This window comes from Oncorhynchus keta, chromosome 30, assembly GCF_023373465.1.
Source record: "Oncorhynchus keta strain PuntledgeMale-10-30-2019 chromosome 30, Oket_V2, whole genome shotgun sequence".
Lineage (NCBI taxonomy): Eukaryota > Metazoa > Chordata > Actinopteri > Salmoniformes > Salmonidae > Oncorhynchus > Oncorhynchus keta.
The window spans coordinates 54,274,266-54,301,854 of NC_068450.1; the positions used below are offsets into that span (position 1 = coordinate 54,274,266).

At 44.6% G+C, this 27,589-nt stretch overlaps 2 protein-coding genes across 7 annotated transcripts in view; one reads left to right on the top strand and one right to left on the bottom strand.

Moving 5' to 3' along the window:
• The window catches only part of LOC118363738 (tyrosine-protein phosphatase non-receptor type 4-like), a 47,555-nt gene extending 33,935 nt beyond the window's left edge, over positions 1–13,620 (top strand). For all 5 annotated transcript variants that reach the window (XM_052488542.1, XM_052488543.1, XM_035744896.2 and 2 more), the window contains 11 exons: positions 3,358–3,514; positions 3,619–3,759; positions 3,880–4,039; positions 4,595–4,791; positions 6,341–6,431; positions 6,564–6,628; positions 6,928–7,074; positions 7,262–7,390; positions 7,569–7,717; positions 8,063–8,198; positions 10,202–13,620. In XM_052488542.1, the coding sequence (XP_052344502.1) occupies positions 3,358–3,514; positions 3,619–3,759; positions 3,880–4,039; positions 4,595–4,791; positions 6,341–6,431; positions 6,564–6,628; positions 6,928–7,074; positions 7,262–7,390; positions 7,569–7,717; positions 8,063–8,198; positions 10,202–10,633 (1,804 nt within the window). In that variant the 3' untranslated portion in view covers positions 10,634–13,620. The remainder of the gene's footprint in view (positions 1–3,357; positions 3,515–3,618; positions 3,760–3,879; positions 4,040–4,594; positions 4,792–6,340; positions 6,432–6,563; positions 6,629–6,927; positions 7,075–7,261; positions 7,391–7,568; positions 7,718–8,062; positions 8,199–10,201) is intronic.
• A 1,256-nt stretch (positions 13,621–14,876) lies between these two features.
• Positions 14,877–20,857, bottom strand: LOC118363741 (ras-related protein ralB-B-like). Of its 2 annotated transcripts, none has more exons than XM_052488545.1 (5): positions 20,707–20,857; positions 19,132–19,305; positions 18,731–18,939; positions 17,230–17,407; positions 14,877–17,002 (listed from the first exon to the last, which is right to left on the bottom strand). In XM_052488545.1, the coding sequence occupies exons 2-5, from the start codon at positions 19,243–19,245 to the stop codon at positions 16,892–16,894; spliced, it is 612 nt and encodes a 203-aa protein (XP_052344505.1). In that variant the 5' UTR covers positions 19,246–19,305; positions 20,707–20,857; the 3' UTR covers positions 14,877–16,891. The 2 variants fall into 2 exon arrangements, with proteins under 2 accessions (XP_052344505.1, XP_052344506.1); XM_052488546.1 differs by having other exon boundaries at positions 20,624–20,759.
• Between the last annotated feature and the right edge of the window lie 6,732 nt (positions 20,858–27,589).

Sequence of the window (27,589 nt, forward strand, 5' to 3'; positions counted from 1 at the left end):
GAGCATGAACCTACAGGAACGGGCCACCGCCTTGATGTTAGTTGAGAACGACAGGGTGTTGTCCAGGATCACGCCAAGGTTCTTAGCGCTCTGGGAGGAGGACACAATGGAGTTGTCAACCGTGATGGCGAGATCATGGAATGGGCAGTCCTTCCCGGGAGGAAGAGCAGCTCCGTCTTGCCGAGGTTCAGCTTGAGGTGGTGATCCGTCATCCACACTGATATGTCTGCCAGACATGCAGAGATGCGATTCGCCACCTGGTCATCAGAAGGGGGAAAGGAGAAGATTAATTGTGTGTCGTCTGCATAGCAATGATAGGAGAGACCATGTGAGGTTATGACAGAGCCAAGTGACTTGGTGTATAGCGAGAATAGGAGAGGGCCTAGAACAGAGCCCTGGGGGACACCAGTGGTGAGAGCGCGTGGTGAGGAGACAGATTCTCGCCACGCCACCTGGTAGGAGCGACCTGTCAGGTAGGACGCAATCCAAGCGTGGGCCGCGCCGGAGATGCCCAACTCGGAGAGGGTGGAGAGGAGGATCTGATGGTTCACAGTATCGAAGGCAGCCGATAGGTCTAGAAGGATGAGAGCAGAGGAGAGAGAGTTAGCTTTAGCGGTGCGGAGCGCCTCCGTGATACAGAGAAGAGCAGTCTCAGTTGAATGACTAGTCTTGAAACCTGACTGATTTGGATCAAGAAGGTCATTCTGAGAGAGATAGCGGGAGAGCTGGCCAAGGACGGCACGTTCAAGAGTTTTGGAGAGAAAAGAAAGAAGGGATACTGGTCTGTAGTTGTTGACATCGGAGGGATCGAGTGTAGGTTTTTTCAGAAGGGGTGCAACTCTCGCTCTCTTGAAGACGGAAGGGACGTAGCCAGCGGTCAGGGATGAGTTGATGAGCGAGGTGAGGTAAGGGAGAAGGTCTCCGGAAATGGTCTGGAGAAGAGAGGAGGGGATAGGGTCGAGCGGGCAGGTTGTTGGGCGGCCGGCCGTCACAAGACGCGAGATTTCATCTGGAGAGAGAGGGGAGAAAGAGGTCAGAGCACAGGGTAGGGCAGTGTGAGCAGAACCAGCGGTGTCGTTTGACTTAGCAAACGAGGATCGGATGTCGTCGACCTTCTTTTCAAAATGGTTGACGAAGTCATCTGCAGAGAGGGAGGAGGGGGAGGATTCAGGAGGGAGGAGAAGGTGGCAAAGAGCTTCCTAGGGTTAGAGGCAGATGCTTGGAATTTAGAGTGGTAGAAAGTGGCTTTAGCAGCAGAGACAGAGGAGGAAAATGTAGAGAGGAGGGAGTGAAAGGATGCCAGGTCCGCAGGGAGGCGAGTTTTCCTCCATTTCCGCTCGGCTGCCCGGAGCCCTGTTCTGTGAGCTCGCAATGAGTCGTCGAGCCACGGAGCGGGAGGGGAGGACCGAGCCGGCCTGGAGGATAGGGGACATAGAGAGTCAAAGGATGCAGAAAGGGAGGAGAGGAGGGTTGAGGAGGCAGAATCAGGAGATAGGTTGGAGAAGGTTTGAGCAGAGGGAAGAGATGATAGGATGGAAGAGGAGAGAGTAGCGGGGAGAGAGAGCGAAGGTTGGGACGGCGCGATACCATCCGAGTAGGGGCAGTGTGGGAAGTGTTGGATGAGAGCGAGAGGAAAAGGATACAAGGTAGTGGTCGGAGACTTGGAGGGGAGTTGCAATGAGGTTAGTGGAAGAACAGCATCTAGTAAAGATGAGGTCGAGCGTATTGCCTGCCTTGTGAGTAGGGGGAAGGTGAGAGGGTGAGGTCAAAAGAGGAGAGGAGTGGAAAGAAGGAGGCAGAGAGGAATGAGTCAAAGGTAGACGTGGGGAGGTTAAAGTCGCCCAGAACTGTGAGAGGTGAGCCGTCCTCAGGAAAGGAGCTTATCAAGGCATCAAGCTCATTGATGAACTCTCCGAGGGGACCTGGAGGGCGATAAATGATAAGGATGTTAAGCTTGAAAGGGCTGGTAACTGTGACAGCATGAAATTCAAAGGAGGCGATAGACAGATGGGTAAGGGAGAAAGAGAGAATGACCACTTGGGAGAAATGAGGATCCCGGTGCCACCACCCCGCTGACCAGAAGCTCTCGGGTGTGCGAGAACACGTGGGCGGACGAAGAGAGAGCAGTAGGAGTAGCAGTGTTATCTGTGGTGATCCATGTTTCCGTCAGTGCCAAGAAGTCGAGGGACTGGAGGTAGGCATAGGCTGAGATGAACTCTGCCTTGTTGGCCGCAGATCGGCAGTTCCAGAGGCTACCGGAGACCTGGAACTCCACGTGGGTCGTGCGCGCTGGGACCACCAGATTAGGGTGGCCGCGGCCACGCGGTGTGGAGCGTTTGTATGGTCTGTGCAGAGAGGAGAGAACAGGGATGGACAGACACATAGTTGACAGGCTACAGAAGAGGCTACGCTAATGCAAGGAGATTGGAATGACAAGTGGACTACACGTCTCGAATGTTCAGAAAGTTAAGCTTACGTAGCAAGAATCTTATTGACTAAAATGATTAAAATGATACAGTACTGCTGAAGTAGGCTAGCTGGCAGTGGCTGCGTTGTTGACTTTGTAGGCTAGCTGGCAGTGGCTGCGTTGTTGACACTACACTAATCAAGTCGTTCCGTTGAGTGTAATAGTTTCTACAGTGCTGCTATTCGGGGGCTAGCTGGCTAGCTAGCAGTGTTGATTACGTTACGTTGCGTTAAAAGAACGACAATAGCTGTATTATAGCTGTAATAACTTATCGCTCTCTGTGGTCCCTCTGTGTATCTCTGTGTAGACTCCCTTTGAGGAGTCCATAGCGCTAGACGCTGTTTGTTTTGGTGAGTGCTGTCCCAACCAGTTAACCTCCACCAGGGTCAGCTCAGGGCTGCTCCGAGGCAGACAGCAGGCTAGACAACATGGATGCTCTCAAGCTGAGGGTAATATCCTGGTAGGACACACAGCGCCTCTCCAAGGGGATAGTAAGCTGTTCTCGTCCACAGGTTGAGGCTATAGCACTGAGCAATGTTAGGAAATAGGGGGAAGAGTTCCTATGAACTGAGAAAGCTCTCTGCTCTGACTGAGCCCTGTAATGATTCAGTGGACACAGAAGATGATCATTGCCTTCTGAGAAATGGGGTCAGGTGAAAGGACCATATTCCATTGAGAGGTTAAGCTCTGGAACGTTGCAGTTTCCACTGTGTAGTTAATGTTGAGTCAGAGAGCTCTCGACTAAGCGTGTGTGTTTCCAGGTTCATATATAACCCTCAAAAGGGGGGGAAAGCACACGCGATAACACGCCAGCACTGGGTTGAGGTTTGAATATATATTCTGTATTCAAATTTTGCCGCAAGGACTCATTTGGATTTGTCTGTGTCCAGGTCACCAGACTCGGCCGTCGACGGCCAGCCGCCCGCTCTTCCCCCTAAGCAGACCAGGAGGCCTCTGTCCAGCCAGTCCCAGTCCCACTCTCAGCAGGAGTTGGACAACCACATCAATGAGCTGTACGACACGCCTCTGTCAGAAGACAAGACTATGGTAGGAGAGAGACCTATGCGCGCACAGACGCGCGCGAGTGCACGTTGTCATTCCGTTTGACTAAGAATGGGTTTTGTGCTCTGTGTTTCTTCTCACTCTCACAGCCCAATGGAGTGCTTCCTCATGACAATCTGGTGTTCATTAAAATGTGCCCCGATGAACAAGGACGATTTGGATTCAATGTGAAGGGTGGGCTGGACCAGAAGATGCCTGTGATCGTGTCCCGAGTGGCCCCGGGAACAGCGGTACGTGTCCTACTACCTGGGCCACCGTCACTGCCAAACCCCTGAACTTCTCAAATGACCTTCACAGGTAATGAATAATGAAAAACACACTGTTCTATTCTGTTTTAATGCCCTCCCCAGGCTGACCTGTGTGTTCCCCGGCTGAACGAGGGGGACCAGGTTGTCCTGATCAACGGTCAGGACATCTCAGAGCACACCCACGACCAGGTGGTCATGTTCATCAAGGCCAGCTGTGAGGAGAGCGACTCAGGAGAGCTGAACCTGCTGGTGAGACCCAACGGTGAGGAGAGAACAGAACAGCCCTATAACAGGCCTTGTGGTCCTTTACGGTCATTTATGATCCTTTGCGGTCCTCAGTAGCTCAGTTGGTAGAGCATGGCAACGCCAGGATAGTGGGTTTAATTCCCAGGACCACCCATACATTAAAAAAATTAATGATGCACGCATGACTGTAAGTCACTTTGGATAAAAGACATTACTTGAAACAACAAGCACTGTTTCATTCCCTCAGACACGCGTGATAGAGCAGCAGTGTGTTCTACGATGTATTTTTATTACGTTTCTGGACGCTCATCTCCTTTTCAAAACCGAAACGACAACAAATGCGCCTGGGGGCAGCCAGTGGCGCTGTCTCGCCTAATCTCAGCTTTAAGGCAGAGCATCAGTCGGACAGTGTAATGACTTAGGAGGGACGTTTTTCATTTGGCTGATGCCTTTTCGCCGTTCCCTTTTCTGTGTTCTACTGTCGTCGTTGCTTAGTTTGTCTGAGCGCCTGTCACCTGCAATGGATGTGCAATGTTCAATCACGCTGTCATCCTTCCTGTCGTTCCTCCAGCCATGTATGACCTGGTGGAGGAGGAGAAGCTGGAGGATGGAGATACGGAGTCTAACTACCAGTACTCCCCAGAGAGGGCTCCCCAGGACCAGCCTCAGGACCAGCCCCAGCCAGACCACCACCCGTCCTGCTGGAGAGACTCCATACTACAGCTGAAAGAAGGCTTGAGCACTGGGGCCGTACAGCAACAGTTTGATGTTAGTCCACATATGCTAGAAAATATAGTTTATGTTTAGCTTAAGGAGGGCTTGAGTACCTGGATGGTTGGTGTTTATTGGAATGAATCTTGTCCTGGAGGCAGAGCTGAGCGATTGGCCAGATGGGCCAGTTGCAGTCAGAATTGGCTATATTGTAAAAAAAAAAAGTTTAAAAAAGTTAAAAAAAGGTTAGGCATAAGGTTAGTAGTGTGGCATTATTGTATATATTTTTTTGTAGGTAACGTTAGGTTTAAAATCAGGTTTTATGACTTTGTCGGTGACTTCCCCACAGACCTGCCTCCAATACATGAGTCATCCCAATAAGAGATTTAATTAATGAGGGTTGCAGGTAGCCTAGTGGTTAGAGCGACAAAGTGAAAAATCTGTTGATGTGCCAATGAGCAAGGCACTTAACCCTAATTGCTCTGGGGTCGCCGTTGACAATGGCAGACCCTGGTCGTGACCTCACTCTCCGAGGGGTGCCTCAAAGAGAGTTGGGATATGCAAGAAAACACATCAAATAGGACAAATATAAGCACCCACCAAATTATATTATAATTAAATGCCAACCTGCGAGTACTGGGTCCATACAGGCACATTTTGATCAAAGATTTTTATAACTAACCCAAGACTGCTCCATTGGGAGCAAATTAAGCATAGTGGGTAGAACAAACAAGGAGGTGGGCAAAGACAAGCACGAGCTAGTGAGATCCTATTGGTGCATTTTAGCATGTATTTGCATAAGTCCACTGGGGAACGCCTACTCTGTGAAGTGCTCATGTGTAATAACTAAATTTGCCTTTGCACTTCTAAACAATGCAATCTATGGAAACGTTGGCAAAAGGGTAAAGTTCACAAACTTAGCCCTTCCGTAAACAGATTCTTGTTTTGGGAACAGAAAACTGTATGGAGATCAAATTCTTCTTCGATGAGAAAATCTACAGAATCTCACTCCATATTCTCCCACTGCTGGCCACCAGGCTTCCTCTCCTCACCATATTTGGTAGGGAGTGGAAATTTCAACTGGATGCTTCAGATTTATACATCCAGTGTAACATCTGGTTCCTTGCTCTATCTGTGGTGTGATGTTTGTCCACTCATCATAACTATAGTAATATGCTTGTTGTTCACATGGGCCAAATAACTAGCATTACCTCTGTGGCCCCATGGCCCCTGTGACTCTAAACTGCTCCAAGTCCACTTTGATATTATTAAATACAGTTGGTTATTCAAAGTTTCCACTGGTTCCAGAAAGTATTTCACATTGCACATGGCTAAGACTGATCAGATAGCATCTAAGTCATTTACCAGAAAGAGAGCGATGGAAGAGAGTAAAATAGAGAGATGAAAGGAAATATTGAAAGTCTATTGCTTCCTGTTATTGTTCCACACTGTCTTAAACATTTCCTGTTTGTGTTCCACTGATGGGTTATCAGTGAGAATGTGGTTTAGTGTAACGTAGAAACCAAGCTCATATCAAGGCCCGGTCTGAACTTCAGTTAACTTGGGACAAATGTTAACCATTGTTTTTTGTTGCGATGTTTCTCAGCAACTCTACCGGAAAAGGCCTGGATTGACAATGTCATGTGCCAAATTACCTCAGAACATTTCCAAAAATCGATATCGAGACATTTCACCATGTGAGTATACTGAACCATCAGAACTGACCTCTTCTGTCGCATATGCTGTACTTCCTCATACAAAGATGTAAGCAAATGCCTTCTGTCTCACCTGCCACCCTTTTCTCTCTCTTCCTGTATCTGCTGTCTCAGATGATGCAACCAGGGTTATTCTGAAGGGCGAGGATGGGGACTATATTAACGCAAATTACATCAATGTGAGGGCCTTCTCCCTTCTTCTTTTCTTGATACTCAACACTCTTTGATATATACGCCACAATCTTAGATTTTATTACCAAGACCGGACGCCTTCCTTCGACCTAGGTAAATGAATATCTCACACAGACAAAAACACCACCCGGAAAGAGACAGACTGACTTTGCTTGATAGATACTCACTTCTTAAAGTGTGTGTACATAGACTGAAACATGGATTATGCTTATATATATGAATTTGCCAATATGCAGCTGTACGCATGTGTATATTTGCCAACCCATGCCATTCTCCTGACCCATAGATGGTGATCCCAGCGTCCAGTGCTGTTAACCGCTACATCGCGTGCCAGGGCCCGCTGCCCGCCACCTGCTCTGACTTCTGGAGGATGACTTGGGAACAGGGCTCCAACATGGTGGTCATGCTCACCACGCAGGTGGAGAGAGGACGGGTACGTAGCATCCCCAAAAAGGGCTCGCTCTCTCCATTTTATCCCCTTCCCAATGCTTGTGGTCTCGTTTTGGAATTTCTTGTGATAACGTTTGAGGTGAAAATGAAAGACGTTTCCAATCCCCACAAAGACAATAGACAAACTATTCTTCCTCTTATCTCCAATGATCTTTTTGTTTCATTCCCAGGTGAAGTGTCATCAGTATTGGCCCAACTCTGGTGCCATCGCTACCCATGGGGACTTCCAGGTCTCCTGTGTGACAGAAGAAGGGAAATCAGCATTTCTTGTCAGAGAGATAACTCTCACACACCTGGAGGCAAGGACCATTTCTTGTATCGTCTCTCGTGGACAGACTACGTAAACATCGAGCATCTGACCAAAATGACTTGAGATTTTATTTCTGGGTTAACCGAGATTACTTCTTGCACTTGGTGAAAACTGTATGAAAAAGTATAAAAACATAATCTTACATTTGATTGATTGATTATATTCAGAGTGAAGAGAGCAGGCCGCTGACTCAGATCCAGTACATGGCCTGGCCTGACCACGGTGTTCCAGACGACTACACTGACTTCCTGGACTTTGTCAGTCTCGTCCGCACAAAGAGGGAGGGCAAGGAGGAGCCGGTGATAGTACACTGCAGGTAAGGTCTAGTTCTTACGCAAAACACTGCATACACTAACAAGTATCCCCTCAACTAACATCTGTAAGCCATATCGCTGTTGAAACAGCTTTGAAGTAGGTCTAAGGCATTTTACGCAACATCTTTGAAGAATATAAGCCTTTGTACATCTGCCTCATAACCCGACTTAAAGAAAAACAGGTTTGCTTTTTCTTCGAATCAGACGTTAAGACCCTTTGCATGTTGTTGTAGCAACAGTGATTGATGACGGTGTAAGTCGAGGGAATGAGGATTTGAATCCTCTTCTGTCATTGCTGCCATCTTCAGCCTCATCTCACTCACCTCGTCCTCTGTGTCTCTGTGCAGCGCTGGGATTGGTCGGACTGGGGTGCTCATCACCATGGAAACAGCCATGTGTTTGATTGAGTGCAATCAGCCCGTGTATCCGTTGGATATCGTGAGGACAATGAGAGACCAAAGGGCCATGATGATCCAGACCCCGGTAATCTGATCTGTGATGCATAGAAATGAGACTAAGAGAACAGCAGAAGCTCTTACCGCAATAGATGGGATGGTTGTTTAGCAACAAAGCCGACACATGCGCAACTATGGGGCAAAACAGACGGGGTTGGCTTAGACCAGGGGTCTCCAAACTTTTCTAGCATGAGATCTACTTTTAAAAGAATTGACATGTCGCGAGCTACACATTTTTTATTTTATAGCTTTCAAATAGGCACATTCTTCTCTTCCATGCAACTATTCCCCGGGTCCTTGGTGTACAAGATAAACTCAGCAAAAAAAGAAACGTCCCCTTTTCAGGACCCTGTCTTTCAAAGATAATTCGTAAAAATCCAAATAACTTCACAGATCTCATTGTAAAGGGTTTTAACACTGTTTACCATGTTTGTTCAATGAACCATAAACAATTAATGAACATGCACCTGTGGGTCACAGTTATGAAAACTTAGGACACTAAAGAGGCCTTTTTACTGACTCTGAAAAACACCAAAAGAAAGATGCCCAGGGTCCCTGCTCATCTGCGTGAACGTACCTTAGGCAAGCTGCAAGGAGGCATGAGGACTGCAGATGTGGCCAGGGCAATAAATTGCAATGCCCGTACTGTGAGACGCCTAAGACAGCGCTACAGGGAGATAAGGCGGACAGCTGATCGTCCTCGCAGTGGCAGACCACGTGTAACAACACCTGCACAGGATTGATACATCCAAACATCACACCTGCGGGACAGGTACAGGATGGCAACAACAACTGCCTGAGTGACGCCAGGAACGCACAATCCCTCCATCAGTGCTCAGACTGTCCGCAATAGGCTGAGAGAGGCTGGACTGAGGGCTTGTAGGCCTGTTGTAAGGCAGGTTCTCACCAGACATCACTGGCAACAATGTCGCCTATGGGCACAAACCCATCGCTGGACCAGACAGGACTGGCAAAAACTGCTCTTCACTGACAAGTTGCGGTTTTGTCTCACCAGAGGTGATGGTCGGATTCGCGTTTATCGTCGAAGGAATGAGCGTTACACCAAAGCCTGTACTCTGGAGTGGGATCGATTTGGTGGAGGGTCCGTCATGGTCTGGTGCGGTGTGTCACAGCATCATCGGACTGAGCTTGTTGCCATTGCAAGCAATCTCCACGCTGTGCGTTACAGGGAAGACATCCTCCTCCCTCATGTGGTACCCTTCCTGCAGGCTCATCCTGACATGACCATCCAGCATGACAATGCCACCAGCCATACTGCTCGTTCTGTACGTGATTTCCTGCAGGACAGGAAGGTCAATGTTCTGCCATGGCCAGCGAAGAGCCCATTGAGCATGTCTGGGACCTGTTGGATCGGAGGGTGAGGGCTAGGGCCATTCCCCCCAGAAATGTCCGGGAGCTTGCAGGTGCCTTGGTGGAAGAGTGGGGTAACATCTCACAGCAAGAACTGGCAAATCTAGTGCAGTCCATGAGGAGGAGATGCACTGCAGTACTTAATGCAGCTGGTGGCCACACCAGATACTGACTGTTACTTTTGATTTTGACCACCCCCCTTTGTTCAGGGACAAATTATTACATTTCTGTTAGTCACATGTCTGTGGAACTTGTTCAGTTTATGTCTCAGTTGTTTTTTTTTGCTGAGTTTATGGATTATCTGTCAATATACCTGGTAATATACTGGTACATTAAAAATTCTACGGGGTCTGAATTTAGTTTTCTCTGTGAATTTTTTTCTTCAGTTTTTAACTGTCAATATTACAATTATTCATAGACAAACAACAGAAATTCATGTCAATGCCTAAATCACATCCAAAGACAATTTGAGGTCTGGAAAAAAATACTAACAAATTTAGATTTTTGTGTATAATTCTAGCACATCTATCAAGAGAGGAATGTGTTGGCCTAAGCTATGTTTCTGCTGTTTAGGCTGAATCTAGTTACTCTATGTCGTTGGTGTCATCAGTGCTGTTCACTCTTATTTAACCTCTGTCTCTTTGCTCTGTTTGCTTCCAGAGCCAGTACAGGTTTGTCTGTGAGGCGATCCTCAAGGTGTACGAGGAGGAGCTGGTCAAACCCCTGACGCCCACAAAGCTCCTAACACCCGTAGAGTCTCTGACGCCTACAAAGCCCTTGACGACCTTAGAGCCCCTGACACCCACAAAGCCCCTGACACCCGTAGAGCCCCTGACACCCACAAAGCCCTTGACGACCTTAGAGCCCCTGACACCCACAAAGCCCCTGACACCCATAGAGTCTCTGACGCCTACAAAGCCCTTGACAACCTTAGAGCCCCTGACACCCGTAGAGCCCCTGACACCCGTAGAGCCCCTGACACCCACAAAGCCCTTGACGACCTTAGAGCCCCTGACACCCACAAAGCCCCTGACACCCGTCGAGCCCTTGACACCCACAAAGCCCCTGACACAAACACAAAGCCAGAGGTAGAGACAGAGACAGAGTCGGCTTTAGACCTCCTGGGACTGACTGACTGACTGACTGACTGACTGACTGACTGACTGACTGACTGATTGACTGACATACGGCTGCATGGGCCTAAGCACCACCCTCTTCTTCCACAGCCTGTCTGTCTGTCTCCCATTGTCTCAGTCACAATAGTTTCTTCCCACATCTTGAGTCTGGCAAGAGAAAGTAGTCACATCCATGGAGACAACTACCGACAACCACTCAAACTGGCCTGGGAGGGGAAACAAAGCACTGTTGCACTGTTGCACTTTATGACGACAAAACGTGATAATTTGGAGAATTAACGAAAGAAGAAAAAAAAAGAGCAGAAGTTACGATGATCAACTGGAATTTGGGATGTAAGCAAGTGTGCCGGATCAAGAGAGAAGTGAGAAACAGAACAGTAGCTGAGTTGGATTATATTGCTGTAGTGTCATTACTTTCAGACAAACGTTCATAATGAACAGGACAACTCAATGGAAAGTGGACTGACATTTGTTTTCAGCCCGTCAGTGTGCCATCACCAAGTGTCATATCAGTGGTTTCTTCACAGACTAGTCTTTCTGTCTTTGATTACTCCATAGACTTAAGAGTCAATTTTCTTTTTTAAGTCAAAAACTATTCGTCGTCAACTGAAGATCTGTTCAGAAGTGGGTTGACCCTCTATGTAAGGTCCTGGTAAAGCGCTCTGACTTCTACTCTATGGTACTACTCATCATCTCGTTATTCCCCTCATTTGAGGCTATAGGTTGTCTGATTGTTTCGATCAGATGGGTACCTTTTTGAGCTTTTATATTTATTAGTCTGCAGATTGGAATCATCTCCCGTGCAAGTTATTACAGCTCCAAGTCCTTTGTGAAGGTGTTCCAAACCAAGGTAAAGGCAGGGTAGGTTAGGTTAGGCGCAATGGATGCTGCTGACGGGAGGACAGCTCATAATAATGGCTGAAGTGCAGTCACTGGCATGGTATCCACCACATGGAAAACCACGTGTTTGATACCATTCCGTTGACTCTATTCCAGTCGTTGTTATGAGCCGTCCTCCACTGGTTAGGAGAGGCATCCCGCCTCCTTTACCATCTCATTAGCTGATTACCTGGCATTGAGCTCGGCACTACGTGGTGGTGTTGTTGCTGGGGGTTTTTTTTGAGGCAGCTATTCAACTTTGATTCAAGATGGCTCATCATGTGATGTTACATCGGTCTCTCCAAGATACTATACGACTAGCCCAAATCTGGGTAGTATTTTTATGCTGGTTTTGTTATTGCTTGTAACAGAATGATCTTGACATGCTGGATTGGGTTGGTACAGTACCTAGATGGTTTATCAAGTGTCATTGCATCAGATTTTGAAATTGAATATGAGGTATTCAGAGCTCTCTGAATAAGAGTATTGTGGGATTTGGTACCATGGTACTGTACATCAGGATTTTAGGCTGTTGGTGTACAGTACATACAGACGATACATACATTACATAAAAAGACTGAGCTTTCAGGACCAATAGGTTTTTAGCCTTGTGAGTAAAAAGAAATGTTTTCAAATTAACCATGTGTTGAAAAGGCTCAAGCTATAGATTTGCTTCTGATATTTTTTCAAAGAGACCCTTTTTGCTTCTTGGGAATGGACAGCACTTTTCAACTGAACGTGTAGCATATTTGCTGCTATGCATGATTAGACCCCCCCAAAATTATTTTGGAATTGTATATAATTTTATCAACTTTTGTTGGATATAGACACCACTATAGGACATGTAAGCTATATGGTGTCATCTAGATTTGTGTAATGTAACTAGTGTAAATGTACTATGTTATAAATGAAGGCTTAATGAAATTAAAATAATGTGATACAAAGTTATTTTTATAAGAACAGAAAAGTTCAAAACTTTTCCACTGTAAAGTCCTTCTGGATTTAGAAAGTATTGTTATGGGAAAGCATTGCAATAGATGTATGCTGTGTAAAAGTCCTCTCCTTAAGTCCAGTGGGAGCGGAAAGAGTTGGGACGGCAACATGAAGCTCTGTACAATGACAAATAGATTCATTAATCACCATTAATACTGTTATTTTTTTGACAATTGAAACCCACATAGTGATATTATTCCCATGATTTCTGATTGAATGAATGTGATTGTGCTTTTGAAATCAGAAAGCTGGCTTGGTTGGCTTGGTCAAACATGTCGCTGATACTTCTGCAGTGGGTTTACGCAGTACCTTGCTGACAATGTTTACAATGGTTTGTGAGTTAGTTTTGTGATTTAAAAAGGATGTGTATCTACTGAAAGTCTGTGTGTTTACAAAAGCTGTTGTGCGGTGGGGAACTTTGGCCCAATCAGATCGCTCACCCCTGCGGCCCAAATGGCACCCTATTCCCTATGTAGTGCACTACTTTTGACTGGGCTCTGGCCCAAAGTTGTGCACTAGATAGGGAGCCATTTGGGACTAGACCGTGTCTATCACTTCACCATGAAATAGACTGAGGCACTGGAATGTTTATTTTACCAGGTCGTCCCATTCAAGGTCCAACACCTCTTTTTCAAGGGAAACCTGGATCATATGTTTGGTTTTTATTGCGCAATGCTGTTCTACCTGATCATCGTCATCATCACTTAGTAATAGTACAACATTCTGCACAACTGTGATGTAAATATAAGCTTCATCTGTGAACTAGTGAAATATATTTCAAGATCAATCAGGATGATGAACAAATGTAATGTTTGTGGTGAAGCTGTACAGAAATTGAATGTATCCATTTCAGTCTTTTAGTTGCTCGAAAACGTAAGGGATGTACAATTTGACTTTTGAGGGGAAATATTTTTCATACTACTGTGCTTGTAAATGCAGGTAAATATCATATTCTCAATTGTGTCTCAATGGGCTCTGCCTGGTCTTCGACAGTGTTTTTGTTGTAAATAGGAGCCATATCATGTCAGTGAAGTGCCAATGTACTGTAAGTAAAGTCTCATTTCTGCTGTATTTTTTTGTTGACATGGTCCTTTCTTTCTATGCCTTGACTGTGAATATGTACCCAGCACCAACACTGCCTCGTTTGCCTTTCCACATTCACCATTCTAGATTCAACACTGCAGCAACATCCACCATAGAATCAACAACCATTGAATCAGAATTCTGCCCATTCTATTTCTACTGTATAGTCTTTTCTATGTGACAATAGTATGTACACAGTAACACTAATAGCCAGGTCAGATTAGGGCAGTCAGCTGGAAGGAGTGGAGTCAGGCTGTATCAGTCACACGCTCAGCACCCCCCTCTCTACTGTTGAGGCAGGCCTAGTTGCCCATGTTCAGCAGAAGGAAACAAAAATTATTCTTGCCTTTCTATCAAGTCTCTGCCTCCACCTAGTGTTCAGTTTCAGACTGCTATGGCTGATGATCCTGAGGCAACCAACTCAACTAGGCTACAGCAAAGATGTTGTATTGTATTCCTTCTGACCGCAGGACATTATATTGGGAAAAAACTGACATCTACAGAGGCTATAGGTCTGATGAAGATGTGGCTTGTCTCTTATTCTGTGTTGAGTGACTTGAGTCAGTAGAGGGCTCTCTTGCCAAGCTAGAAGGGTCTTCAGAACTAGTTGAGGTTTCTCAGGCCATAGGTGTTGTAGCGTATCAGTGAGATAGGATGTACTTGGGGCGTGGGAAGAGGTTAGCCAGCCGTCAATGGGACATGCCATCCGTGTGCTACTGGATCTAAGGCTGACCTGGATCGTATTCATTAAGCACCAAACGGAAGAAAACAGGTAGGAACTACCTGGACTTGTCCAATAAGAGAGGCTTTAGTTTGGTTTAACGCAGCAAAAATAGTTTGCTACAATATGCACTAATGGATATGACCCTGTCCTGCTGCTTTGCAACAGTGTTAACAGACTGAAGGCCACATAAGGCCTCTGTCGTCCATTCATTCAAAGTCAAGTTGAACAGCACTGGAATGGTGTTTTATGACACTCATAAACCTAAAACCTTTTGGTGCTCTGCTGCCCTCAAACACAGGCACTAATCAAAACACACCAGCAACATCTGACAAGGCCACAATTCCTTACCGCACTCTTTTCAAGCACATTTTGAACAGCACCTTTGACCTTGAATGACTGGCAACTGATAAGACACACTCAGAAGATGACAGACCCAGAAGTTGGACAGCAGGGTTGGGGTCAATTCCATTTACATTTAGGATGTATAGGGGCTACTTTAAAACACTGAGCCCACTGCAAATTCATTACAAAAGAGAACAACTTTATTTGGCAACACAAAGACAGTTTGAATATAACCCATAATAAGTGTGCATACAAACAGTAATTTAGTTTAATGCTTCAGTTTCAAGTGTAGAATTAGAAAGGCAACACTGAAACGTTGACATTTTTGTGGAGAAAAAGTGCAGTCAATGTGTTCACAAAAAAAAAAAGTACCAGTCAAAAGTTGACACCTACTCATTTCAGGATTTCTTTATTTTGACTATTTACTACATTGTAGAATAATGAAAACATCAAAACTAGGAAATAATAGTAACCAAAAAATGCTGCATGAGGTAGTCACCTGGAATGCATTTCAATTAACAGGTGTGCCTTGTTTAAAAGTTTATTTGTGGAATTTCCTTCCTTCTTAATGCGTCCCTCTCAGAGTTCAAGTAACAGACATCTCAACATCAACTGTTCAGAGAAGACTGCATGAATCAGGCCTTCATGGTCAAATTGCTGCAAAGAAACCACTACTAAAGGACACCAATAAGAAGAAGAGATTTGCTTGGGCTAAGAAACACGAGCAACGGACATTAGACCGGTGGAAATCTGTCCTTTGGTCTGATGAGTCCAACTTTGAGATTTTAGGTTCCAACCTCCGCGTCTTTGTGAGACGCAGAGTAGGTGAACGGATGATCTCCACATACGTGGTTCCCACCGTGAAGCATGGAGGTGGTGGTGTGATGTGACACTGTCTGATTTATTTAAAATTCAAGACACACTTAACCAGCATGGCTACCACAACATTCTGCAGCAATACACCATCCCATCTGGTTTGCGCTTAGTGGGACTATCATTTGTTTTTCAACAGGACAATGACCCAACACACCTCCAGGCTGTGTAAGAACTATTACACCAAGAAGGAGAGTGATGAGTGCTGCATCAGATAACCAGACCTCCATAATCCCCCAACCTCAACTCAATTGAGATGGTTTGGGATAAGTTGGACCGCAACGTGAAGGAAAAGCAGCCAACAAGTGCTCAGCATGTGGAAACTCCTTCAAGACTGTTGGAAAAGCATTCCAGGTGAAGATGGTTGAGAGAATGCCAAGAGTGTGCAAAGCTGTCATCAAGGCAAAGGGTGGCTACTTTGAAGAATCTAAAATATATTTGGATTTGTTTAACACTTTTTGGGTTACTACATGATTGATTGAATGTGTCATTTCATAGTTGATGTCTTCACTATTATTCTACAATGTAGAAAATATTAAAAATAAAGAAAAACCCTTCAATGAGTAGGTGTGTCCAAACTTTTGACTGGTTCTATATATCATGTGGATATAGTACATGTTGGATTGTACATGTGGATAATATGTTGGATTATGAATAAAGTGACTTAATAATCTGACTGATTTTCATGCAGTGGACCATAAATTAAAAAAATAGTGTAGTAGTGGAAGTAGGAATATAAAATTGATTGCAATGCAAACAGTAAGACATCAAACAGCACAGCCAATTTCTCTTGGTGATGAGGGTGATGAGGCTACTTATTCCTACAAGTGAGTATCAAACCAAGACACATATTTAAGTAGTGTGCACGTGAGTGATTGTCTGCGATCATAACCTATATATTCACAATCAATGTTGAGGCACTTCATCTAAACAGTCCCCTCTGGACCCGTCCCCAACAGTGGCACAAATGATGGTTTGCATAACTAACATAGGTTAGTGATAAGGCCACCCCTCTGACTGCCACAATGTGAGAGGTATTGTACATGGATTTGATATGCGTATGTTAAAGGCTCAGTTCAGTGGGAAGGATCTGTAGATCTGGGTTGTGTTCAGTAGGCAAGAAACTGAAGAAAATGCTCCAAAGGGAGACATAAAATATTGTCCAATAAGAAACACAATTTTTTTCCCCCCATTGCAAAAGGTTTCAAAACATTTTGCTACAGTATGTCCTAATGAACATGTCCCGGACTAATGCCACTGTGCTGCGGAGGCTCTGGTCTGGTTTGGTTCTGTGTGTCTGACTGAAAGGTTTGGTCTAGATCAAAGCAGACAACATTTGAAAGCCTTCTTGATCTTGCCTTCTTTTCCACCCTTGTCTTTACTCTCTGACATTTTCTTTTTTCGCACCTCCCTCATAAGATCAAAGAACACCTGAAAAGAGTGGACAGTTATTTCAGCCATATAGTTACATTGAAAGTTGATTTACTGTAAAGGTTGTTTTTAAATCATGCTTCTGGTATCCCATGTCTTGAAACATTTCTATAACCTAATCCCCCCATCTAAAAATGTAGAAATCCTAAGTAAGAAATTACATGGTGTATTGTTTCTAGTCCTACTGTAGCGAAGTGCACCATATGTTTAAAAGTTTGGTTACATACCTTGTCAACGTTGGCTCGTGTCTTGGCTGAGGTCTCCACGTACTGCACCCCCCACTCCTCAGCCTTGGCCCGGACCTCGTCCAACGACACCTGCCTGCGGTCCTCCAGATCAGACTTGTTCCCCACCACCAACAGAGGGATGGTATCGTTCTCTGCTTTCACCCGCATAATCTGCTCCCTAGGAAGACCCGTACAATACATTAGTCCTGATGAAGAACCAGTTGGATCTAAACACTGTTGGGGTGTAATTAGCAGTGTGGAGCTGCATTTTTAGTTCTGGGCATTTACATCTAAAAAAGACCCACGAGCACCAACATGAAGTACATAGGAGCATATCAAATGAGGTGTCAAATGAAAGCTTAGGGTATACTTTTTTATTTTATGGCATAAGTAAAGGCTTTGATTTCTGGATAAACAGATGGGGGAAAGTATCAGAAATACATCAAAACACAATGTTGACGTAAAGACGCCTGCCAACTAATATTAACACATTTATTGCCTTGTGATTACATTACCAAAAACACATCTTTAAGGTATTCACCCCACTTAATTGAGATTTAATGTCACTGACCTTCACACAATACTCCCTAAATGTCAAAGTGGAATTGTTTTTAGAAATTAACAAATTAATTACAAATGAAAAGCTGAAAAGTGTGGAATACTTATTGACTCAATCCCTTTGTTATGGCAAGTCTAAATAAGTTCAGGAGTAAACATGTGCTTAACAAGTCCCAAAATCATTTGCATGGACTCACTGAGTGCAATAGTGTTTAACGGGATTTCTGAATGACTACCTCATCTCTATACCCCACACATACAATTATCTGTAAGATCACTAAGTCAAGCAGTGAATTTCAAACACTGAATCAACCAACAGCCAGGGTGAATAGAAGGAAGCCTGTACAAAATACAAATATTCCAAAACATGCATTCTGTTTGCAACAAGGCACTAAAGTAATACTGCAAAGAATGTGGCAAAGCAATTCACTTTTGGTCCTGAATAAAAAAAAGTGTCATATTTGGGGCAAATCCAATACAACACATTACAGAGTACCATTTTAAAGCAGTAGTGGTGGCTGCATCATTTTAATGGGTATGCTTGTAACATTAAAGGGGTTGTTCAGAATTAAAGAAATACATGGAATGGAGTTAAGCACAGGCAAAAGCCTAGAGGAAAACCTGGTTCAGTCTGCTTTCCACCAAACACTGGGAGATGAATTCACCTTTTAGCAGGACAATAACTTAAAACACAAGGCCAAATCTACACTGGAGTTGCTTATCAAGACAGTGAATGTTCCTGAATGGCTTAAAGTTTATATAAAGCACTAAATGTTCTAACTATATACAAGTATATAGCCAGAATGTGTCCTGGTCAGGTCATGTGGTCCTGGCCCTATATTGTACATGGGTAAGGCATAGCCTGTCATTTGTCAGTTGATCATGTGTTTGATGTACTATAAAAAAAAAAAATTTAAAAATCGGCCTATCAGAGTGGACGTACCGGAACTCTGAGGTGGCGGTGAACGACTCATGTTCGGTGATGGAGAAGACTAGCAGGAAGCCCTCTCCACTCCGGAAGTAGTTGTCTCTGATGGCAGCATAGTCCTCCTGTCCAGCTGTGTCCAGGATGTCGATCTGGACCTCCTCTCCATCCAGCACCACCTTCTTCCTGTAGCTGTCTGCCTTTGTGGGCTCATAATCCTCCACAAACTAGGAGAAGGGAAGGAGTGAGTAAGGGAATTATTTTATTTACAGAATCGTAAACTCTTTTCAATGGAAAAGCAGTATTGGAGGTTTGAGTGGTGGCTTGCCCAAGTCTCTCTTTAGCCTGGGCGTCCAGACCACATTCTACAAAGGGAGCAATGTACAGAGTCTGGTAAGGACCAGACTTATCGCGCTTACCTCATCATACATGAACTGCAGAGTGAGGGCTGACTTGCCGACACCGCCACTTCCCACCATGATCACCTTGTGCAGCACCAGAGAGCTCTGGTTCTTACTCTTTCCGGTAGACATCTTTGGATTTGGACTGTCTGCAGCTACTATACTAACGGAAACCGCCTCCACCAGAACTTCCTACAGTTGGACACAAACATGTAAATTAGCCAATAAAACATCTTTTAAAAGTTGCAAAAAAGTGTCCAGAAAAAGAAGGCAGTGTTTTGTATATGCATGTACATCTAATGTCAAAACAGATCCACATGGACCTAAAAGGTTGACAAAACAGCCCATCTCAAAATGGCAGCTGAGTGAAACATAGGCTGACCCCTATAATTTCATTAATGAGTTCAGCAGTGGTGTGGCAGCCTTCTAGGGGAAAATGATGTAGGCCTAACCTACTGCACACACCTTCACAGCTAATAGGTTGGGAAATGAAGCAAACATGTGCTTAGCCAAATACCTCCTCCACAGAGTTGCGTGGGGACGGCAGTTTTTAAATGAACCTCCGACTCGCTATGCAGTCGCTACGTTAAAAAAAGTGTATGTTTGTCCTCTGTTTGCTGAACACCCCCCCAACATTTAACATTTTTATGGAGCAACATTTAACATTTTTAATGGAGTAGAGACATCCCAAGGACCCCAGATAGCAAGGACCATAGTTACAATAATCTGAAGGAATGATATCAGTAGATCATGAAATGGATGTATAAATCAAGCATACAACAAGAGTGGAAAGCAGAAGAAGAAAGTGTGTGACAACCTCATGTCATCAACTGAATGAAGGCATCATGTCTAGTGTAGCTGCTGCAAAATTGAATGAGGATCCAAATATGAATTATTAAAAAATATATAGAAAACAATGTATTGCTACAAGACCAGAGAAAACGTTCCCACAATGTAATAGGCCTTATTGTCAGTTCCAAAACAGAAACTAAAAGCATAATAAAACACTGTTCTCGGGAACTATAAGACCTTCACCATAGCCAAAAGTTATTTTAAATACAATACAGCTAAAGGCATGCCCCTTTTAAGTGCCCTAACTACTGCCCCAAAATCCAACTTTGGCACAACTTATGTTTGGGGGGGGGGACATTATACCGTTGCCGTGTTTTGTATCACATTCCAAAGATAAAACTGTCATGTCTCCCCTCTCCCCAGTGAAAATTGCACCCCTGCCAAAATCAAAATTGGATTTTAGACTTCTGATACTTTCTTCCTGCTACTTTTCTAGACCCGCCACTTTCTCTCAAGAAGCAGCTCTCGATTGGATATATACAAATTAGAACGCTGTGGTCAACCGAATATTGGATGAGAATCTGTCAATCAAAAGACGTTAGCGCAAACTTCGGTATGTTTGACCAAGATAAAAATATAAATCAAAACCCGCTTTCTGATATCGATTTCCACTTGAACATACTTCTACAAAAGTGCATAGAGATAGCAAACGTTTCACCTCGTAATGCGTTTGGTGTATTTCTTGGCTGTTATCCGGTATACACCATGGGAACGCTGAAGTAGAGGACAAATTTCACTTACCAGCCGCAAATGCGGATATTTTGACCACTCCCGGACGTCGTGTAAAAAAACGTTCTATGAACGGGATGTGATGTCATATGGAATTTTGCCATCAAAGACAGTACAATATGAACAAGATGGGCTAAGACGGCTTTCTCTCCGATCACACTTGTAGGCGATGTCATGGCGACGTTGAATAACTAATGCCGAGGTAAAAACCAAATCATGGTGTCAGTGATTTTCCCATTCGGAAAGTCGGAGCTCTAGAAAGAGGCCCGAATTCCCGAGTTGGAAATCCGAGTAGAATGACTGTTCGAATGGCATGCGCCATTTTTGAAGACTGCATGTAAAAAAAATATTAATATATACACCATATATATATTAATTTTTCCCTTTATAAAATCAAAACGCCCCCGAAACTGTGCGCAGGTGAATGAACTTGCATTAAAACTCTGCCTGATAAACGCCCATCATTCAACTTTTATTGTGACAATTATGCCTTTGTTTGCTGCATGCTTTTGATGTATAGAGTAGAGGACACGGGATGGTGGTAACACTTTTCACCTTTTCGTCAGTTTCTCAGAGATTGTTTATGGGGGTGTATTTGAAACTTGACACAAACATCCTACAGCTGTCCTTTACAAATTGGTGTGGTTATTACATATGTCAATCAAATTGCAAATGCACGGTGTTGTCTTAAATACAAATTGTGAAGTGTTACAATTTACCCAATGGTCTAGGTTAGTAACAGTGCTTGGGGTGAATTGTAACAGAATGAAAAGTGCATAAATCATGACATGCGACTAATAATTAAACACCTTTATTGAGAACATGAGAGCAACATTGCCATGTTTAACATTCTGTATGGCAAAGATAATAATACACTTAAATAATCAAATGTATTATTTTACCCTCTAAATGGTATTTCTCAACCATACAACAACTAGGCTAAACTAAACACCTACACCTGAATGTTTGTGGTGTGTGTCTGTGAGACTTTTTTAACCAGTGCCTGTTTGATGGGTGTATCTGTCAAAATCAGTTTTTCTCCTCTTCCTACCCCTTGTTGTAATTTTCTGGGGCCCTGCTTTTGGGAAGGGGCGTACATCAACTGGATTGATATTAGAAGGGTAACAAGGTGTTTCCCAGCCACAGCCTGATACATGCGGGGAGTTGTCCTGTGAGTTGACTGGAGAGGTGGCCGGGAAGGCAGCTGGAGAGGTGGCTTGGATAGCTGTGGGTACAGTGGGCACAGTAGCCTGAGGGGTCTCTGAAGAGGTGACCTGGGAGGCAGCTGGCAAGACCAACTTGTCAGCTGGAGCAGTTCTATCAGTGACAAGTGAGGGTGCAAAGTCACATTCCTGAAATATATCAGGGTTGTATGGCCAAATGCCAGTGCACCTGAACCCAGCCAGTACATCGGTGGGTGTTGTGACACCTGTTTTGACGAGGCCTGGAATGTCATATATGGTCAGTTGGAGAGGTGGCCTGGAAAGCTGTGGGCACAGTGGGCAAATTGGCCTACGGGGTGTCTGAAGAGGTGAGCTGGGAGGCAGCTGGCAAAACCAGTGTGTCAGCTGGAGCAGGACGGTCAGTGACAAGTGAGGGTGCAAAGTCACATTCCTGAAATAGTCACATTCCTGAAATAGTCACATTCCTGAAATATATCAGGGTTGTATGGCCAAATGCCAGTGCATCTGAACCCAGCCAGTATATAGGTGAGTGTTGTGTCACCTGTTTTGACAAGGCCTGGAATGTCACATATGGTCAGTTGGAGAGCTGGCCTGGAAGACAGTTGGAGAGGTGGCCTGGAAAGCAGTTGGAGAGATGAACTGGAAAGAAGTTGGAGAGATGAACTGGAAAGCAGTTGGAGAGGTGGCCTGGAAGGCAGCTGGAGAGGTGACCTGGAAGGCAGCTGGAGATGTGGCCTGGAAGGCAGCTGGAGAGGTGGCCTGGAAGGCAGCTGGAGAGGTGGCCTGGAAGGCAGCTGGAGAGGTGGCCTGGAAGGCAGCTGGAGAGCAAATCAAATGTATTTATATAGCCCTTCTTACATCAGCTGATATCTCAAAGTGCTGTACAGAAACCCAGCCTAAAACCCCAAACAGCAAGCAATGCAGGTGTAGAAGCACGGTGGCTAGGAAAAACTCCCTAGAAAGGCCAGAACCTAGGAAGAAACCTAGAGAGGAACCAGGCTATGAGGGGTGGCCAGTCCTCTTCTGGCTGTGCCGGGTGGAGATTATAACAGAACATGACCAAGATGTTAAAATGTTCATAAATGACCAGCATGGTCAAATAATAATAATCACAGTAGTTGCCAAGGGTGCAGCAGCAAGTCAGCACCTCAGGAGTAAATGTAATTTGGCTTTTCATAGCCAATCATTAAGAGTATCTCTACCGCTCCTGCTGTCTCTAGAGAGTTGAAAACAGCAGGTCTGAGACAGGTAGCACGTCCGGTGAACAGGTCAGGGTTACATAGCCGCAAGCAGAACAGTTGAAACTGGAGCAGCAGCACGGCCAGGAGGACTGGGGACAGCAAGGAGTCATCATGCCAGATAGTCCTGAGGCATGGTCCTAGGGCTCAGGTCCCCGAGAGAGAGAAAGAAAGAGATAATTAGAGAGAGCATAGTTAAATTCACACAGGACACTGGATAAGACAGGAGAAGTACTCCAGATATAACAAACTGACTGCTTCAAAATGAAAAAAAAAACAATTGCAAAATGTTGTGGACCTGTAAACAGATCGTTTGAATTCAAACATATTTTGCATTTACTTTTCCCCAAACCTAAATATGCTGCACTGCCCGCGAATTCTGAAACGTTGTCTAGCATGCTCGATAAAATGTCAAACCTACTATGCCTACTTCCACACGGAACCCCACTAATCTACTGACGGATCGCAAGAGGTAGCTAACAACAGACCTCCATCCTATGCTAGCTTGCTACCGATGTCCTGGCTAGCTGTCTAAATCGCCGTGACCCCCAAACCAACCACTCCACTCACTGGACCCTTTTGATCACTCGACTAAGGATGCCTCTCCTTAATGTCAATATGTCTTGTCCATTGCTGTTCTGGTTAGTGTTTATTGGCTTATTTCACTGTAGAGCCTCTAGTCCTGCTCACTATACCTTATCCAATTTATTAGTTCCACCACCCACACATGCAATGACATCTCCTGGTTTCAATGATGTTTCTAGAGACAATATCTCTCTCTTCATCACTCAATACCTCGGTTTACCTCCACTGTATTCACATCCTACCATACCTTTGTCTGTACATTAGACCTTGATGCTATTTTATCACCCCCAGAAACCTCCTTTTACTCTCTGTTCCAGACGACCAATTCTTATTGCTTTTAGCCGTACCCTTATTCTTCTCCTCCTATGTTCCTCTGGCGATGTAGAGGTGAATCCAGGCCCTGCAGTGCCTAGCTCCACTCCTATTCCCCAGGCGCTCTCTTTTGATGACTTCTGTAACCGTAATAGCCTTGGTTTCTTGCATGTTAACATTAGAAGCCTCCTCCCTAAGTTGGTTCTATTCACTGCTTTAGCACACTCTGCCAACCCGGATGTTCTAGCTGTGTCTGAATCCTGGCTTAGGAAGACCACCAAAAATTCAAACGACCTCCACTCATTACTGTAAAACGCTCCCTGAAACACTTCAGCGAGCAGGCCTTTCTAATCGACCTGGCCGGGGTATCCTGGAAGGATATTGATCTCATCCCGTCAGTAGAGGATGCCTGGATATTTTTTTAAAATGCCTTCCTAACCATCTTAAATAAACATGCCCCATTCAAGAAATGTAGAACCAGGAACAGATATAGCCCTTGGTTCTCCCCAGACCTGACAGCCCTCAACCAACACAAAAACATCCTATGGCGTTCTGCATTAGCATCGAACAGCCCCCGTGATATGCAGCTGTTCAGGGAAGCTTGAAACCGTTATACACAGGTAGTTAGAAAAGCCCAGGCTAGCTTTTTCAAGCAGAAATTTGCTTCCTGCAACACTAACTCAAAAAAGTTCTGGGACACTGTAAAGTCCATGGAGAATAAGAACACCTCCTCCCAGCTGCCCACTGCACTGAAGATAGGAAACACTGTCACCACTGATAAATCCACCATAATTGAGAATTTCAATAAGCATTTTTCTACGGCTGGCCATGCTTTCCACCTGGCTACTACCCCGGTCAACAGCACTGCACCCCCAACAGCAACTCGCCCAAGCCTTCCCCATTTCTCCTTCTCCCAAATCCATTCAGCTGATGTTCTGAAAGAGCTGAAAAATCTGGACCCCTACAAATCAGCCGGGCTAGACAATCTGGACCCTTTCTTTCTAATATTATCTGCCGAAATTGTTGCCACCCCTATTACTAGCCTGTTCAACCTCTCTTTCGTGTCGTCTGAGATTCCCAAAGATTGGAAAGCAGCTGCGGTCATCCCCCTCTTCAAAGGGGGGGACACTCTTGACCCAAACTGCTACAGACCTATATCTATCCTACCATGCCTTTCTAAGGTCTTCGAAAGCCAAGTCAACAAACAGATTACCAACCATTTCGAATCTCACCATACCTTCTCTGCTATGCAATCTGGTTTCAGAGCTGGTCATGGGTGCACCTCAGCCACGCTCAAGGTCCTAAACGATATCTTAACCGCCATCGATAAGAAACATTACTGTGCAGCCGTATTCATTGATCTGGGCAAGGCTTTCGACTCTGTCAACCACCACATCCTCATCGGCAGACTCGACAGCCTTGGTTTCTCAAATGATTGCTTCGCCTGGTTCACCAACTACTTCTCTGATAGAGTTCAGTGTGTCAAATCGGAGGGTCTGCTGTCCGGACCTCTGGCAGTCTCTATGGGGGTGCCACAGGGTTCAATTCTTGGACCGACTCTCTTCTCTGTATACATCAATGAGGTCGCTCTTGCTGCTGGTGAGTCCCTGATCCACCTCTACGCAGACGACACCATTCTGTATACTTCCGGCCCTTCTTTGGACACTGTGTTAACAACCCTCCAGGCAAGCTTCAATGCCATACAACTCTCCTTCCGTGGCCTCCAATTGCTCTTAAATACAAGTAAAACTAAATGCATGCTCTTCAACCGATCGCTACCTGCACCTACCCTCCTGTCCAACCTCACTACTCTAGACGGCTCTGACTTAGAATACGTGGACAACTACAAATACTTAGGTGTCTGGTTAGACTGTAAACTCTCCTTCCAGACCCATATCAAACATCTCCAATCCAAAGTTAAATCTAGAATTGGCTTCCTATTTCGCAACAAAGCACCCTTCACTCATGCTGCCAAACATACCCTTGTAAAACTGACCATCCTACCAATCCTCGACATTGGCGATGTCATTTACAAAATAGCCTCCAATACCCTACTCAACAAATTGGATGCAGTCTATCACAGTGCAATCCGTTTTGTCACCAAAGCCCCATATACTACCCACCATTGCGACCTGTACGCTCTCGTTGGCTGGCCCTCGCTTCATACTCGTCGCCAAACCCACTGGCTCCATGTCATCTACAAGACCCTGCTAGGTAAAGTCCCCCCTTATCTCAGCTCGCTGGTCACCATAGCATCTCCCACCTGTAGCACACGCTCCAGCAGGTATATCTCTCTAGTCACCCCCAAAACCAATTATTTCTTTGGCCGCCTCTCCTTCCAGTTCTCTGCTGCCAATGACTGGAACGAACTACAAAAATCTCTGAAACTGGAAACACTTATCTCCCTCACTAGCTTTAAGCACCAACTGTCAGAGCATCTTACAGATTACTGCACCTGTACATAGCCCACCTATAATTTAGCCCAAACAACTACGTCTTTCCCAACTGTATTTAATTAATTTATTTATTTTGCTCCTTTGCACCCCATTATTTTTATTTCTACTTTGCACATTCTTCCATTGCAAAACTACCATTCCAGTGTTTTACTTGCTATATTGTATTTACTTTGCCACCATGGCCTTTTTTGCCTTTACCTCCCTTCTCACCTAATTTGCTCACATTGTATATAGACTTGTTTATACTGTATTATTGACTGTATGTTTGTTTTACTCCATGTTTAACTCTGTGTCGTTGTATCTGTCGAACTGCTTTGCTTTATCTTGGCCAGGTCGCAATTGTAAATGAGAACTTGTTCTCAACTTGCCTACCTGGTTAAATAAAGGTGAAATAAAAAAATTAAAAAATACTTACAGTGGTATCCTACACTCTTCAAAGCAAAATATCAACTGTCTGTTCATCTGTTAAATTCTACTTCTACCCTTTTGGATGCATAGAGCAAAATACTTGAAATAATAGCCTACCTAATAGGCCCAATTAAATGAGAGATGCGCATTGTAATTTGTTGTAGGTTAAAACTTCTTCTGTAACATGAACCTATCATGGCCAGGAAAGGTGGTGTGGAATTTATTCTGCATGAAAATATGTATTATGTTTATAAATTAAATGTTTACTTGAGGCATTTGAAATTACAGTAGGGTATTCAGATATACAGTAGCCTAGCCTAAAATAGAAACGTACATGGAAAAGGTGAACCGCCTGTTCTACCATTAAACTGCGCTCCGAATCGGATCGGGTTTTATCATTGGAATGTAATACAAAACGAAGCAGCAGTGTGCTTTAGGACCATGCGGACGCCTCAGAGCGGTCGGTAGGGTGTTTGGAGTGTTAATCAGACTGCCGGTGGGGTACTTCGTGACTATGAAACTGTCAGTCAGAAAATGTGAGGAATTTATTCTGCAATGATCATAGGAAATACCTATTTTAGAATGCAAAGTTGCAGAAAAATTGATCTTCACTCTTAGAAATACTACGCTGCTTGCTTGCAAGGCAATACTTCATCCAACCACTAGAAACATTGCGTACGCATGGTCTAACTTTGCGAAAGCTAAGAACATT

Coding starts and splice junctions, on each gene's coding strand:
- LOC118363741 (XM_052488545.1), bottom strand. CDS start 19,245: ATGTCTACCGGAAAGAGTAAGAACCAGAGCTCTCTGGTGCTGCACAAG. Junction 18,940..19,131: donor TGCAGTTCATGTATGATGAG/GTAAGCGCGATA, acceptor CCCTTCTCCTAG/TTTGTGGAGGATTATGAGCC. Junction 17,408..18,730: donor ACCGCCACCTCAGAGTTCCG/GTACGTCCACTC, acceptor GGGTCTTCCTAG/GGAGCAGATTATGCGGGTGA.